The 17654-nt window shown below is 41.0% G+C and overlaps 1 protein-coding gene across 2 annotated transcripts; it reads right to left on the reverse strand.

Annotated features, from left to right (window-relative positions):
- Window positions 1-776: 776 nt before the first annotated feature.
- On the reverse strand, window positions 777-17549 carry igfn1.3 (immunoglobulin like and fibronectin type III domain containing 1, tandem duplicate 3). 2 transcript variants are annotated; one of them, XM_023997163.2, is made up of 24 exons: window positions 17033-17549; window positions 13463-13559; window positions 12918-13040; window positions 12633-12775; window positions 12111-12210; window positions 11847-11888; window positions 11717-11762; window positions 11421-11607; window positions 10934-11047; window positions 10617-10779; window positions 10133-10405; window positions 9462-9920; window positions 9225-9349; window positions 8809-8950; window positions 8329-8622; window positions 7840-8136; window positions 7541-7720; window positions 7218-7346; window positions 6716-7024; window positions 6432-6517; window positions 5657-5849; window positions 3945-4241; window positions 2222-2548; window positions 777-2115 (listed from the first exon to the last, which is right to left on the reverse strand). In XM_023997163.2, the coding sequence occupies exons 2-24, from the start codon at window positions 13512-13514 to the stop codon at window positions 2111-2113; spliced, it is 4086 nt and encodes a 1361-aa protein (XP_023852931.1). In that variant the 5' UTR covers window positions 13515-13559; window positions 17033-17549; the 3' UTR covers window positions 777-2110. The 2 variants fall into 2 exon arrangements, with proteins under 2 accessions (XP_023852931.1, XP_023852924.1); XM_023997156.2 differs by having other exon boundaries at window positions 13463-13562.
- Window positions 17550-17654: the final 105 nt, after the last annotated feature.

Below are 17654 nucleotides of genomic sequence, written 5' to 3' on the forward strand. Positions count from 1 at the left end.
TTTTCCCACCTGTCTTTGTGGGAAGTTGACTTTGTTTAGGGCACTTTGCCTTTTGAGCTTCACGGTTTGTTTTTTGTAGTGTTTATTGTTTTGTTCGGCGTCTTTTCCAAATAAAGAGAAAATGTACGACCACGCTGCACCTTGGTCCTCTTCTTTTCACGGCCGTGACACCACCCAAGCCACGGCCTGTTCACCCCGCTATCATCCAGAAGTAGAGCTCAGAACAGGTGCATCAAAGCTGGGACCGAGAGACTGAAAACCAGCTTCTATCTCAAGGCCATCAGACTTTTAAATAGCCATTCTATCTCAAGGCCATCAGACTTTTAAATAGCCATCACTAGCCCGGCCTCCACCAAGTACCCTGCTCTGAACTTAGTCACTGTCACTAGCCAGCTACAACCCGGTTACTCAACCCTGCACCTTAGAGGCTGCTGCACTATGTACATATACATGGAATCACTGGTCACTTTAATAATGAAACACTGGTCACTTTAATGTTTACATGCTGTTATACTAATTTCATATGTATATATTTTATTCTAGTGTATTCTAGTCAATGCCACTCTGACATTGCTTGTCCTAATATTTCAATTTTTTCTTAATTACATTATATTACTTTTAGATTTGTGTGTATTGTTATGAATTGTTAGATACTACCGCACTTTTGGAGCTAGGAACACAAGCATGCTTACCATCTGCTAAATATGTGTATGCGTGATTTGATGTGATTTGAACTTAGAACACAGGAACTGGTTGGAACTTAAAACCACTAGGAGTCATTCTTGTATCTTTATTGTATTCTTAGCAATGACACAGTTATACTGGGTCCAAGCACGATTGACAGTGTGTTGTGCATATTTCAGGCGACAAAATAATAGTTGGTGTTTGACACAGGAAAGTTGACCGGACACAGGCATGGGAAGCTGAGCTGAGAAGGTTGACATTACAGAAGGCATTTACTTCAGGGGCCACACAGGGTCAAGGGTTAATACGTTTCCTTCACAAAACAATTCTGCATCAACTCACACTCCACATTTCCTGTCCATTGCTTTTTCCATCCAGTTGTTTACATATTTTTACCAAACAAATAAAGGAAAGGGAGGAAGCCTATAACCAGTTGTTGCTATTTACTTAAATGCAGGCAAAATTATTTTAAGTTATTAGGTTCAAAATCAGATTGACAGTACACTGAAGCTCAAATAGCCGACAGTTAGGATAACTTGCTTTCACTATTAGGAATTTGACTTACATTTCCATGAATCACCTTAACTTTAATAATGTTGTATTACTGTATTACTGTATTTACTGTATTTAAAATTGTAAAATACAATGCAAATACAGTGAACGTATTCTTGTCCACCAGTTTGTATGCTTGTAAATGTCAAAGCCTGTTACATTGTTATGCTATAAAATAATTATTGTCCGCTTAAGTCAACAATCACTACAGAACCATGCATTGTCATGTAGAAAGTTTACACTTTCTGAAACTTGAAACCAGCCCAGGACCAAATGTACATAAGGTCAAACTCAGTCATGCCTATGAATTCTTCTAATTTATTACCTTCCATTATAAACTCTCAATATCCCCCGAAAGAACACGACTGCATGCTAGCAGTAAAAGAGGTATGTGAAGCCGTGTAACAGTTGGCAAAACAATACCAGGGTGTGTGCACCCATGGACTATTTTATGGYGGGGGGGGGGGGGGGGTCACAGTGGACAGCCTAGGCAATGGACACCATGTGAGTGGCCTATGGAATATTGATTTCAAATTGCATGCGTCTTAAATTATGGGAATCTCTTCTGTTGCCTCTGTCTCTCTTAAGTCTTGAGAGTCAACAAGAGAACACATCTAGGATTGGATTGTCAAGTTTCTGTCAAACAAAAGGCCTATTTACAGTATGAATAAGTCATTACATAATCTCTTTCAACACACACTACTGTATCTCAAACCACTATTGATTTTCTTTTTTTACCACAAGACTGAAGAACATGCCTACTCTCTAAGGATATAATCAACATGCATCCATGTTAGCTCTCTGCAGTGTTTCTGGTTGCTCTGGGCAATCTGACAGTCTTTGCGAAGCAGAACTCGAGGACTGTGGAACCACTTCACTCTGAAAGACAATGAAAAGACAGATTATAGTTTAAAAACATTATTTTACACATCATGTGAACATGCTATATTTCAATGTAGCACAGTAAGACTTTTATTTCTTATACCGTTGACTGTGAGTTTGGTGGAGCACTCTGCCCTGCCCAAGGCATTGTCTGCAATGACTTTGTACTCTCCAGTGTCCTTGGGTCCAACCCTCAGTATGAGCATGGAGCAGACCCCACAGGTGTTGGTGATAAGATAGTTGGTGTTGGTGTTGAGGCTGATATTGTTGCGGTACCATGTGACATGAGGTGTTGGGTCCCCTCTGACAGCACAGCTCATGTAGCACTCGTAGCTCTCAGGGGTGCTGTGCGTTTTCAGTGGAACTAAGAACGATGGCGCTGACTCAAAGTTGAGGCTCTTGAATGAGCTGACAGCCATTGAGAACTTATCTAGATGAAACAAAATGAATATGGGAAAGTCTCAGTTAGTGGTTCAAATTGCTTTTATGACTTCATTTAGTTTTGTTTAGGCCTATTCATGAGAAATGTGAAACTGTTGAAACTCATTGAACTGTTGTTCAAATTACAATATCATACTTCTGCGACCACAAGGTTTTGGTCTGAGATCTTTTTCAGAACAGTATCACAGACCACAGTGTGCTGTAGCTTCTCCCCATTAAATGACAAACATGTTAACTTCACTAGGGTAGGGGGCACTATTTTCACCTTCGGATGAAAAGCATGCCCAAAGTAGACTGCCTGCTACTCAGGCCCAGAATTTAGGATATGCATATAATTGGTAYATCTGGATAGAAAACACTCTAAAGGTTCCAAAACTGTTAAAACAATGTATGTGAGTATAACAGAACTGATTTGGCAGGCGAAAACCTGAGAAAAATCCATCCAGGATGTGGGATTTTTTTATGTTTGTAGTTTTCTATTGAATGCCATTACAGTATCCATTGATTTAGGACTCAAATTGCACTTCCTATGGCTTCCACTAGATGTCAACAGTCTTTAGAAATTGTTTCAGGCTTGTATTCTTAAAAATGAGGGAGTAAGACCACTCTGAATGAGTGAACCCTACAGTGTCCCAGAGATTTTTCATGCGCACGACCGAGAGTGCGCCTTTCTTGTTTACCTTTTATATTGACAACGTTATTGTCCGGTTGAAATATTATCGATTATTTAGGCTTAAAACAACCTGAGGATTGATTATAAACATTATTTTTAATGTTTCTACGAACATTACAGATACCTTATGGATTTTTTGTCTGCCTGTTGCGACTGCGTTTGAGCCTGTGGATTACTGAACAAAATGTGCGAACAAAGGTTTTTGGATATAAACAGGGACTTTATCGAACAAAACAAACATTTATTGAGTAAATGCGAGTCTTGTGAGTGCAACCATATGAAGATCATTAAAGGTAAGTGATTAATTTTATCTCTATTTCTGACTTGTGTATCTCCTCTACTTGGCTGGTAACTGTTTGTAATGATTTGTCTGCTGGGCGCTGTTCTCAGATAATCCCATGGTATGCTTTCGCCGTAAAGCCTTTTTGAAWTCTGACACCGTGGTTGGATTAACAAGACGTTKATCTTTAAACCGATGTATAACACTTGTATGTTTTCTGAATGTTTATAATGAATATTTCTGTTTTTGAATTTGGCGCTCTGCAATTTCACTGGATGTTGGCCAGGTGGGACACTAGTCCCTAGTACCCTAGTACGCTAGCGTTCCTAGTGAGGTTTTAACTAACAAACATCTGTTTTGGTTTCCTCTTGAGGGTGACTTATGATTCTCTCTCTGGATAATCAACAATGATTCATAACAATCTTAACATGCCTTTTTTCTTGGTCACTCCCCAGGTTGGCGACTCAGAAGGCTCAGAGAGACCCATGTCATTTTTGGCGTAGACACGGAAGTAGTACTCTCGTCCAGCCATGATGTTGAGGGCTGTGAACTTGTTGTTGAAGAGGTGGTCGGCTACAGTTTGCCACATTCGCTTGACGGAGTCGCGTCTGGACACTATGTAGTGCAGCCTGTCGTCCCTCTTCTCATCTGGGGAGGGAGTCCAGGTCACAGTCACTGTTCCAGGAACATTCTGTTCCAACTCCACCGGGCCAGGAGGCTTGGGATCATCTGGAACCAGATAAGAGAGACATCGTCGTCAACCATTCATTTGAATGTACAGTACATGCAATATTACACATACAGTGTAATAKATGTATTTGTCATTGTAAAGTAGACTCTACAGAAAACACCACTCTTCAGCGCATGTCATATCCTCACATGGTCTCTCCTATCATTGCTATGCGGATGACACTCAACTACTTTTCTCCTTCCCCCCCTTCTGAAACCCAGTTGGCGAAACCCATCTCTGGCAGATATCTCAGCTTCGATGTCGGCCCACCACCTCAAGCTCAAGCTTCTCTTCCTCACGGGGAAGGCCTGCCCACTCCATCGTGGTTGACTTCACGGTGTCCCCCTCCCAGAGTGCAAAGAACTTTGGCGTTCTCTGCAAACTTAAAAGCAGTACTCGCTCCTGCAGGTTCTTGCTCAACAACATCCGTAGAGTATGACCGTACCTCACACAGGAAGCGGTGCAAGTCCTAATCCAGGCACTTGTCCTCTCCCATCTGGATTACTGCAACTTGCTGTTGGCTYGGCTCCCTGCTTGTGCCATCAAACCCTTGTAACTTATCCAGAATGCTGCAGCCCGCTTGGTGTTCATCCTTCCCAATTTCTCCCATGTCACCCCGCTCCTTCACACACTCCACTGGCTTCCAGTCGAAGCTCGCATCCACTACAAGACCATGGTACTTGCCTATGGAGCAGCAAGAGGAACTGCCCCTCCTTAACTTCAGGCTATGCTCAAACCCTACACCCCAACCCGAGCACTTTGTTCTGACACCTCTGGTRTTTTGGCCCTAGGGCAGCTCCTGCTTAGCCCAGTCCAAGCTCTCCTCTGTCCTGGCACTCCAATGGTTGAACCAGCTTCCCCCTGAAGCTAGGACAGCAGAGTCCCTGCCCAACTTCCAAAAATATGTGGAACCCTACTTCTTCAAATAGTATCTTAAATAATCTCACAGCACCCCTCACACAACAACTCCTCATGCCACAGATGACAGATAATAAACACAGTAGTGATTTTTTACAGAGTTCCACCACTGACTGTCAATACCACTGACTGTCAATACCACTGACTGTCAATACCACTGACTCTCAATATCACTCACTGTCAATACCACTCACTGTCATTACCACTCACTGTCATTACCACTCACTGTCAATACCACTCACTGTCAGTAACACTCACTGTCATTACCACTCACTGTCATTACCACTCACTGTCATTACCACTCACTGTCAATACCACTCACTGTCAGTAACACTCACTTTCCACCACTCACTGTCAATACCACTCACTGTCATACCATCACTGTCAATACCACTCACTGTCAGTAACACTCACTTTCCACCACTCACTTTCCACCACTCACTTTCCACCACTCACTGTCAATATTTAGTGGAATGTCTTGCTTGTATGATTATACCTGTGACTCTGATCTCGATACTGAAGGTCTCCTGACCAACCATGTTCTTGACGATGATGGTGTAGATTCCTGTGTCGGGACGCTCAGATGTGGGGATTAGGAGCTGGGATGTATTATCGGAGTTGCTAATGGTTACAAGTTTTGATACTGGCATCCCATCCTTTAGCCACGTTATGTTTGGCATAGGAGAAGCCTGCCAAAAGACAACGTAGAAATAGACAGATGAGTTTGTTTGGTAGTGTAGCCCTTTCCTGCAGACAATGACCWAAAGCCCCCTCTTTGGCCTCATGGGTGGAATATTCCAAAAAACCTGACYAATATTTCAGTCTTCTGTGATATACTGTATTTAAAGTGTAATATTGGGATACAAACTTAAAACTTAATGCATACTGTATATCTGACATGGTACAGGTGTCTTTCTTTTAACCCATAATCATGTGTGTGAGGTGTATACCTTTGTTTCAAAGTAGATTTGTTTAAGACTACCAAGAATCACTCTGTGGCCGTGATTTAGCCCACGGCAATAAAAGGTTAAGGGAATGTTTCTACAATGAGCAATCAAATTTTTTAAGTATCTCTGTTAACATCCATCACATTTCATTACAGAATTTGTTGCTCTGATTTTGTATTTCTACACCATTGCAACACATTCTAGGTCACAGAGTATCACACTTACATGGAATAGCAGACTGAGTTCTGTAATTTGCCATAGAAACTGGTCATTCCGATGTAAAACCCAATAAGGCATTGTTTACATGCACAAMATTTTGCTGACCACAAAGTTGATGTTGATTCGAGCAGAATTCCCGGCTCTCACAACCATGAAGCTCTTCATTTTGCGATCAGTGAAATGTGGTCTCACTATGAGAAACGAGAAAATCATATTAAAAAAACCTTTGAAATTATATAACTTGAAATAAGATAATGAGAATATAATAATATGTGTATAATCACTCCAGGTTTTAGGTTTTCATTCTGTGTTTCAGTCTTAGAACTACTATCATGATACTGTGAACACAAACTTGACAAAAACAATGTTGACAATTTGATGTCACTCACCTGGGGGGGGCATAGCCAGGATGTAGTTGTCCAAGCCTCTGGGCTCCCCTTCTCCCCCGTCATTGGTGGCAATCACTCTCACCCAGTACATGGCCATTGACTTAAGACCCAAAATGTTATTGGAGGTCATGATGATGGGGTTATTYTTACAGCGGTCCCACTCTGGGTTTGCTGCTGGTCTGATCTCCACAAAGTATCCCTTGGCTTCATCTTGGACCCCTTCCTCCTCTATGGGTTTAGTCCAACCCAGGGACAAGGTGGTGTAGGTGGAGTCTGTCACCTTCAGGTCAATGATTTGACCGGGGGGCTCTGAAGGACACAAATGATTTCAGGGGTGAGTAGAATATACTGTTTGCGACAGCTGCTCATAAACATACTTTATATTTGAACTGTAATGTTATGCCTTATTTACCAGTCAAATGACGTGTTGTATTATCAAATGATGGCTGATTTCCAGAGTTTGTCATCGCTATCTCAGAATGAAACAGATCATATTACTTACTCTTTGGGTCTCTTGCAATAACAAATTCAGAGGGGGTGCTTGGCTCTCCAGCACCAGATATGTTGATAGCTGCAACACGGAACTCATACTCTATTCCCTCAATAACGTCTTTGACTGCAATCCCTTGACCTGAAAGTATGGGTGTGACAAAAAATAGATAATGAAGGGATCAAAATATTTCTTTATTGTTTCAGCGCTTTGAGAGTATGGTTGTATTTATAGCAATATAGAAATCAGGTTGTGTACTGGTATGGAATGCAATTAGAACAAAACAAATACAGAAAGACACTTGGAGGATGAACCAAGTATTGAAATGGACACACCTTTGATTGGCTCTTTCAAATTGTTGATTGAACCCCATAGATTGCTGCCCTTCTTGCGTTTCTCCAGGTGATAACCTAGAATATTAGTTCCTCCAGTGTTGGAAGGGGGAACCCATTCCAGATTGATGCAGTTTGCAAAGGCACTGATCACTTTGGGTGAGGAAGGTTGTCCGGGATATGCTAGGTAACAAGGGGAAAAAAGTACATTTTGGAGGTCTGATGGCATCCTCCATTGGGAGAAAGAGAGAACCCTAATTCAACAGCTAAATTCTGCATTCTGGTGACAGATTTTGCCTTACCTCTTGTACCGGCCTGGATGTCATCTGTCTCCATCATTTCACTTATGCCCTGCTCAGTCACAGCCCTGATATGGTAGCAATACTTCCTTCCATGGTCTACATTGGTGTCCCTGTATTTGGGCTCTCCAGGGATCTGACCCAGCTTCATCCAGGAGTTACGGCCCAGCTGCTGTCGTTCCAGGATGTAGTTGATCACAGGAGAGCCACCATTGTCTTTTGGAGGCCTCCATTTAAAGTCAAGTACAGCCGAAGAAGCTTCAATGATCTCCACAGGTCCTAAGGCAGGGCTTGGTCTGTCTGTGAATAGATATAGGGGAGCCTAATTATACTCCAGTTAGCCTTATGTTATCCTAGATAATGTTGTGTATGAAGCTAGAAGCTGTATTGCCAATATTATGTAAAAGGTGGAGACACCCTGATATGTCATTCAGGCAAGCACAAAGGATTGTCGTAGCAACATTGCAAATAGATTCATWTCATCCCACTGACCCAGCACAATCAACCTGGATCTGCCCTCAATGGTTCCACATTCATTTTTGATCTTGATCTTGATTTCTCCTGTGGCTTTCCGCTGGCACTTGCTGAGGAGGAGGCGACTGTGTGTGAGCGACTTCTCAATGTTGATGTGTTTGTCCTCCACCAACTCCTCACCTTCATTGTACCAATAGATCTTCATTGGGTCACGACCCATAAAAGACAGTTTGAAGGTAGCGCTCTGGCCAACCTTTATTATGACGGGCTTTGAGAAATCAGCCAGGTCATCTGGGTTTACTCTGGGTGGATCTGTAACACAGATGTCACATACATTTAATAGCACAAATACAGTACATATAGTAGCTACAATATATGTTAGTTGACTTGGCATTGCATGTCCATCTTCAGAGTATGCTGCATTCGCTCAATACTTCAACTGCCTCAACGTTTCCATTAATTATGTTAAAAGATGGATGGATGGATGGATTCCTTTACCCTCTACAACGAGTATGGACTCTGTTTTACGTCCATCAGCTTCAAATCGGTATTTGCCAGAATCTTCCTCCTTGCAGTTCTTCAGTATAAGCCTGTGAAAGGCCCCATCATGTGTCATCGCAATATCATCTGATGCTTCTATCTGGAAGGAAACAAACAAAGTACTGTTTAGACCTGTAAAGAACTGCATGCGCTGTTGCAGCTCAATTATTACTTTTTCTGCATTTAGTCTCTGCAATATTTTTCTATTTCGCAGTTTCATACTGAACAGAACTTACCTGCTGTAGTAGTTGAAAAAACAAGATGGCAAAAACAAGTTGGATTTGAGATTACATTTTTGAAGAGTATTGCATGTATGATGGCATTTCCAAATCTGAGGACTGATGTTTATAGTTACTACCGTTTTTCTAACTCACCTCTTCTCCATCTTTGTACCAGATTCCTTCACAGTTTTCCCTGCTCAGTTTACACTCCAGTTCACCTCTGTTGCCCATATTAACACTGATGTCTGACAATCCACTGGTAAAGTGCACTCCTGGGTCTAGAGGATACATCAAGTCGTAGTCAATGTAGTGATAGGAAGATGGAAGATGATGTAGTGTGAATGTGATGCCTGGACATTACAAATCATTGAACACCTTGAAACCTCTTACCTATGATGGTGTCTGGGATCAGTGGACCTGTTCTCACTCTTTTCTTCTTCTCTTCAACTGGTATCTCTTCGTCTCCAGGCTCTTTGTTCTTCTCTTCAACTGGTATCTCTTCGTCTCCAGGCTCTTTGTTCTTCTCCTCAACTGGTGTCTCTTCGTCTCCAGGCTCTTTCTTCTTCTTTTCAACTGGTATCTCTTTGTCTCTAAGCTCTTCCTTCTTCTCTTCCACAGGCTCAGGCTCTTTCTTCTCGTCCTTGTTCTCCAGCTCTAGTTCGGGCGCTGCTGCTGCCTTAGCATCCATGTCTGCCTTAATCTGTTTCGCCAACTCCATTCTCTCATCTCTCGCTTTGTCCAGCTTAGCTTTCTGCTCTGCAGCTATTTTAGCCAAGTCTACCTCTCCCCCACCAGCTCGAGTTGTTTTGCGGACTTTCTTTTTCCCCTTGGTGGCTGGATCGTTATCAGCTGGAGCGTGGGCAAATAAGAACATAGGTAGAGATATAGGTTAGTAAAGATTGTCAATGTTTAGCATTTTTACTGTCTGATATGGATAATGTTTGATTGATATTGATCAATTTACTTAACAAGTGACATATATTTGACATTATATGCCCTTACACAAMTAAGAGTCACATGACTTAGCGACACTTTTTGTGTTTGAAACGTCATCTCCTTACCCTCCACAACAAGAAAGGCATTGCAAGACTTGATCCCTGCACATACTGAATAGATACCACCATCCAGTTTCGCACAGTCCTTCACAACCAATCTATGAATGAGCATGTCCTCTGACACTTCAATGTCAAACTTCTCCCCTTGTTCACACGGTTGATTCTTCCCCGTCCATTGAATCTTTGACATGGGGGATGACAGGACACATTCAAACACGCCATCCTCTCTCTCCGTGGCCTTCACTTCCTMAATTTTGACCAGGAAATCCGCCATGGGAACTGAATAAAATACAAATTTGGAAGAAATACTTTATCTGGAACAAAATGACAGAATGACATGTGTTATGTTCCCTTTTTGTTTTGGTCGATTTTTAACTGACATTCATTTTTGCATACCGGCTAACCTGAGGGAATTTTGTTGGCATTAGGGATTGTTAGCCTATATGAAATGGGAAATGATTAAACAGAGAATAAATTAAAGACATCTCACCTTTGAAGTCAGTTGAGAAGATAAGTACCCCCTCCACCATCACTTGGTACAATCCTTCATCATCTCCAGCAAGATCCTTAATGCCAAATGTAAATTTTCTTCCTGTTTTCTTCAGAAAATGCTTATCTTCTGTTTCAACACTGAACGGAACCATTACTCCATCCTGTATAAAAACACATTGTCAGTCTTAATTAATGCATACAAAAAACACATTTAATGTAAAGACACCTATTGGTTATTCTAAAATAAAATCAAACATGTTCRGCTTGGTTGTTGTTACAATGCATATAACAGTGTGTATTTCACACCATTCTCACCTTGAACAGGAAGATCTTGACGTTGGGGTCTTTAAGCGACATCTCAAATTCAAACTCTGCACCTCCACCAGGTTTTACTTCAATGTGTTTCAGATTGCTGAGGTTTTCAACATACTGRAGGAGCAAAAAACACATTCACTGGTAATGATGTTGGTGATATTCAGTTACTGTTCATTTTGGAATACAGCAGTGTATGTAAGAGGAATAAACACCTCACTTTTCACATACTGGTAAATGCTGGGTGGCAGGTAGCCTAGCGGTTAAGAGTTTGGGCCAGGAACCGAAAGGTTGCTGATTTGAATCCCCGAGCTGACTAGGTGAAAAATCGGTCGATGTGCCYTTGAGCAAGGCACTTAACCCTAATTGCTCCTGTAAGTCGCTCTGGATAAGAGCGTCTGCTACTGTAAATTACTAAAATGTAAAAAAAAAAACTTAAGCTATATACAGGCATTTTTATTATCTTTGACTATCTCTGATTCAGGCAAACCTTTGCTTGATCCTCCTCCCTCTCAACCTTCTTCGCGTTCAGTGTCTTCAGCATCCAGCGGAAGTTAGTGACTCCAAACTCAGCACAGATTTTCTCATAGTCTTTCTTGTCGGCACTCATCAACACATCCCAAAACCTTGGATCGATTTCTCCATCTTTTTTGTCATCTTTGTTTGATTCTACAACCCTTAAACAAGAAGAATACAACTGTATCTCATTCACGCGTCAAAACCATTATGGTAGAATTAGGATCTAGAACCTAGCTATGATTGATTGTTTTTCTAGTATTGTCTTACGCTTTTGTTAGGAGATTTTTGAAATCTTCAGGTGGCTTCACAGCAGCTAAATTGAGATTGAACTTTTACGTTATTTTGTACAGTTAATGTCACTTAAACTTTGTTTTGTGATTGAAATTCAGTGACTGACCTGCTCGTGCATCTTTCATAGCCTTGCTCTTCTTATATCCCACTGAAAGGCAAGAGATGTTTCATTAGATGATTTGGTTAATTAAGATCAATCGGATCAATTATACTTTGTCTGGCTTAGATCCTGAGGATATGTGTCTGCCAGTGTTTTGTTAAGGATCTACAGTATTTAACATAACATGATGTTTCTCTTGTTCAAGACTCAGTTATGAGATGTAACCCGGTTTAGCGCCATATATCAACCCAGGAGAAATGGTGTCCTCACTTTCAATTACATTGAGGTTAGCGGTGACCACAGCTTTTCCATACTCATTGGTGGCAAAGCATTTGTAGGTATCAGCTTGTTCTGGAGATACTTCCGGCATCTGTGAACACAAATTGAGCAAGAGTATTACTATTTGGAACAAAATTTGTTAGCGTCAATTACGTCACCCCAGATTGGGGACGAAGGCAAGAAGAAGAACAACGGCGACAGTGAAAAAAGATATGTTTGTAAAAGAGCTGGGCTAATTGTAACCAGCTGATCTCTTGTTAAACCATCTAAAATAACACAGCTGATCTCAATTGCAGTCAACATTGGCCAGCGATTTATCGCTCGCTAACGTGGATGTCGAGGTTATCTTTTAGTCCTCATTGCAGCCAACATTTTGTTTATTATTTCGCCCTCTGGTTCGTATTACGTAAGGTGGAAATCAGGTTGTTTCAGATCCATTGAGGTTGTTTAGAAATACCAAAAAGGTGTCACTGTAAATTGTTGCTCCTCTCCAATACTAGGGTGTTGACTCACCTCTATATAGTGCTCATTAGGCGTGGCTGGATCAGATACAATTTTGTATCTCTCTGGTTCATTTACTTCTCCATTACTTCTTGTCCAATGCACACTTGGTGTCGGATTACCAGACACAATTGCTTTGAAAACAGCACATTTCCCTTTATAAAATAATGCAATAAAACACAGTTAATGTCAACTCAGTATACTGTCAATTTCAAGCAAGGATCAAGGAAATATTTGCAATTTAAAGACTTTAGTACTATCTCACATTGTCATTGTGGTTTGATATATGAACCATACCTTCCTGAATAGTCAAAGCGATGGGTTTGCGGGTGAAATCAGGGGTGGTCATGCCCACAGGAAGCTCCTCCACAAACTGTGTAATCATGACCCCAGGGACTCTGGATCTCTTTTTGATTGCCACTAGAGGGATGTAGGACAAAGAGCAGGATTAAACATACACATATACAGTACATCACAATAGTCTTATAGGAATAATACGAAATCGGAAAGAAACTTGATMTATTCATTGTTGTATGAACATTTACATTGATTAGTTACGATTTGATAAAAAAGTATATTATGTTTAGAAAACATGTAATGTTTGTGCTGCTGCCATGTTGTGTTGTTGTCTTAGGTCTCTCTTCATGTAGTGTTGTGGTGTCTCTCTTGTCGTGATGTGMGTTTTGTCCTACGTTATACATTTTTTTCAAGCCCCTGTCCCTTTTGCCTCTTGGTAGGCTGTTATTGTAAATAAGAATTTGTTCTTAATTGACTTGCCTAGTTAAATAAAGATGTCTTTTTTTTTTTTAAACATCAGTTTAGAAAAAAAATACATGACTTACCCTGCCCTGGAGCAGTGGGCTCCTCGTCTTTAGTTGTCTTGAAGAATTTCATCTCGCGATGGATAGCAGTTTTGCCAGCTTTTCAGATGGTTCTCTGCTACTGAAATAGAGAACATGTYTTTCAAATCAAGTTAACAAGATCCTGTTTTTTGTTTGGCATAAAGTTGTGAACCAAGTAGGGATGTCCAATAATGTATTTTTTAATCGCTTAACAAGCACCATCAAGCTTACTGTGCTCCTGGAATGACATACAACTTAANCGTGCTGCAGGTGTAAGAAATACATCTGCAAAGGCTGTTCACACCCATACTGTCACACTTGTGCCCACTGGGCCTTTAGCCACGACGGGACAGGGTGACCCGGGGGGGACACTGTGTGCTAGGCATAATAGGAGGACAACGGGAGGGTTATAGGGGGCTCCCGAGTGGCGCTGCGCTCTAAGGCACTGCATCTCAGTGCTAGAGGTGTCACTACAGACCATGGTTTGATTCCAGGCTGTATCACAACCAGCCGTGAGTCCCATAGAGCGATGTACAATTGACCCAGCATCGTCCAGGTTAGGGTTAGGACAGGGTAGGCCGTCATTGTCAATAAGAATTTGTTCTTAACTAACTTGCTTGGTTAAATAAATACGAAGCAGCAAGCTAAAATAACATTATACAAATTAACCATTTAACCAATAAGCTTAACCGGCTAATGTACCATGGTTGGCTAACTGGTTAACCTACCTATCAACTGCGTTGATTTTGTATACATATTGCATGAATACCATTGTGAATGCACAGTGGTACCCTGAGATAAACTGGTGAAGACCTTTCTAATGGGAAAATGTAAGAATACCAAATATCATTTTTTGATTTAGTGTGATCAACATAATGTTTATCATAAATAGTCTCTGGGCCCTACAGTACATAATGGCTTGGTTGTCATGACTGTCATCTCTGGGTCACTGCACTCCACAGTGTTTATAGGAATTACTTGGCTTACTAAGGAGCGCGGACCTCACTGAGGGCCACGAAGGAAGACTGCTGCACATTTCTTCAGTATATGAGCTAAGCATGTGGGATGGTAGGTGTCACAGGACAGGACAGCTATTAGTAACAGTAAGAAACCCCATCTGTCTCCCACACAATTAATCTTCCACAGATGGTACCACCGGGTGCCATTTACCCATTGCTTTAACCGCTGGATTAAGGCAATATTTCTGTCCTAGGAATCTGATGCTGACACATTTTGAGTAAACCTTGCTCTTGGTGAGGTCTCTATTAAAAGGGGGAATGGGAGGGAGAGCGTGTGACAGATGGTAGGATACAGCATTCTTGTCGCTATCTTTAACATTTGGACAAGCAGGACACTTTAAAAAAAGTCCTTGGAAACTCTTGTAAGTGGATTATTTTTATTTGGGGGATTTCAGTGCAGTCATACCGGCATTCTCCATTGTCTAGTGCATTCGTTTACATTTCAAGATCCAATGAAACTCTTAACTAATACCCATACCAACAATCTGTGTACGCTATATTTTCTCTGTTTAAACACGATAATATGTTTCATATATTTGTTGGTATGAAGAAACTTGCACAGTTTATAAATTGTGCACAGAAATCTTAACGATCTGACATTCTCATAAAAACACTTGACACTGCAGTCACTTGACAGTGCAGTCAGTGTAGATTTCTTTTTTATATCGCAACTTTTAGTTTAGCACGTACTAGTGCAGGTGGTTGGATCATGATATGCTCCAAGAGGTGGTAACTCAAGATGGACGGTAAATTAAAGAATTCCTGTGATCACAGAATACTTAGCATGCCCAATGTAGGCTGTGGCAAGTGACCTGCTTCATTTTTCATGCAATAGGTCACATAGCTCATAAAACTATCTATCATGGACCAACATGTGACGCAAGTCACTCGCTGAAAATGGAACGGGCTACTGTAAACTACCTCACTCAGGTCAACTACATTTTTATGCAATTTTAAGTCAATAGAAGCAAAATGTCATTCTGAAGAAGGATCAGGTCATGAGCCAATATATGTATTGGGTTTGTCCACTTTGACAGAAGGCATTGGAGCTTGAATATATGCTAAATATAATGCTATTGCGTATGTGAAATTAGTATAAATAATAATTGAACATTTGGAAACAATTTTATATATTCGCCTGTCAGTGTTCCATTGCTACAGGCTAAATCCACAGGTCACATTTTACCACGCAAGAACCTTCTCCTTGCTCACCATCTTCATTCTGACTTCCTCACCTGTTCACTACTCTGGCACCTCTGCTTTTTGCTACGGGATTAACCAAGGAATTAAATGTTTTTCACGTGAGCTACACTTCACTTTTTCATTGTTGCTAGGAGACAATCTTTGCCTCTTCTTTCTCTAGCTGTACAGGTCCCAGTTGTAAGAGTTCAAATGCACTTATTTTACCAATGATATGAACAACTTTTGCTTGCTTTTGGATAGTCAATGAGACAACCAAAGTAAAGTAATCAAGCCAGGAGGTGGCTTTCCATTAGGATGCCGTGCAAGTTTGAATGTCATCGTCTACGCTGTGCTGTACTTCCATATTTGTATGGGATGAAAAATAGCCCTGCCTAGCAACCGTGCTGTGGGATTGATTTATAAATAAGATGGGTATGTGGCAGGTCTATGTCCCAGGACGCCGAGCTCCGTCTAGTGGCAATCAGTCTCTTTTTACTGCCTGGGCAGTTCCATTGGGGGTTTGTGTCTACACAGCATCATCTTGACAGTTAGAAGATGCCTCTCTTAGTTGCCCCGATCTTTTGAGAGGAGAAGCGGTCACAAGATGTATCAAACCGTTAAATGTCGGGAACATATCAGTATTCCCACACTTTTGGTTAGTTATCACTATATCAACATTGAGCACCTATCATACATCCACGACATAGTTAAGCTCATAAGGCATCTTAATGCTCAAGCTCATCTCATCTTCAGCTCAAAATGCATCTCAGCTTTTAGTTACAGTACTTGAGTGCTGTGTATTCCTGAAAATAGACCATCATCATCTGCCAATTGCTTCCAGAGCATATAAACAGTTGTAAGCATATCGTGTTTTATTACATTCCATTTGCATGCTTATGAATGCCATTTTCCTATGCAATCAGTATTGGACTATACATTGAGCAACTATAAATTTCGCTATTATATATATATATTTTTTTAAATTGTGTTTTCAAGTTCAATTGAATTTTGAATCACTAAGTAATGGATGTTTTATTTGGGAATTGAATGCTGTGCCTCCCTCTCCATCAGCATTCAATTATATGTACTTATGCCCTTCCTTGCATCGTCGTACAACCTTGTGTCATAACAACCTTACATTAATTTGAATTATTTACAGGACATAATGACGTCATATACCATTAGTCTTTAAACAGCTTAGGATCAATTTACAATTGGCGTGCAGAGACACCCACAGTACACATAGTTTATTTGAGTATAGTTACACAGAACAGATGTTATCAATAATGATATCAATATGTCTTGAATTATTATCATGTCCACATGTTGACATTTAGCCCCTCGCCCTGTGCCCAGGGAATGGACTTACTTGTTCTCTCTCCTCTCTGCTCCTTCTACCCACAGTCCTGCTGATACTTGAGTGTGGTGTCTTCGTTTTGAGAGGCAATAAACCCTTTTTGAGATGCTCAGTGCAAGCCTTGGCCGTGTCCTTCCACTGTGACTGCTGGGGATAGGCTTACTGACATATACATTATTTGGCCCAAGTGCTGCAGGTCTTGAAAAGGACGTACCAAGAGTGGAGGGATAGCTGACTCCTCCCTCAAAACGAAGATACCCGCTAGACATTGGACCGGGCTCGTTATTATAGAGTACGGTTTTAAAAAGAGGTTATAGAAATGTCATAATGAGATGAACTTCCACAGCAGCAAACATTGAACACTGTCCGGGCATCTCTACATCCAGCATTTTAAAGGTCCGTTTCCACTTCTGTTGATGGACCTCGACTGGTTAGTGTGCTACTTAAGATGACTATGGATGTTGGACTGCATGCTACAGGAAATAGTATGCATGTAATGATGACCATGTTATCTTTAATCTGGTTGCAAATTAACAACGTTTGACTTATTTGAGCATGTAGTTTTACTCTATTGGAGTTGGTTGCTATTGGACATGACTAATCAAAATCTACTTAAAATACTGTCTTCTATGAG

Source organism: Salvelinus sp. IW2-2015, linkage group LG1 (assembly GCF_002910315.2).
Source record: "Salvelinus sp. IW2-2015 linkage group LG1, ASM291031v2, whole genome shotgun sequence".
Classification (NCBI taxonomy): domain Eukaryota; kingdom Metazoa; phylum Chordata; class Actinopteri; order Salmoniformes; family Salmonidae; genus Salvelinus; species Salvelinus sp. IW2-2015.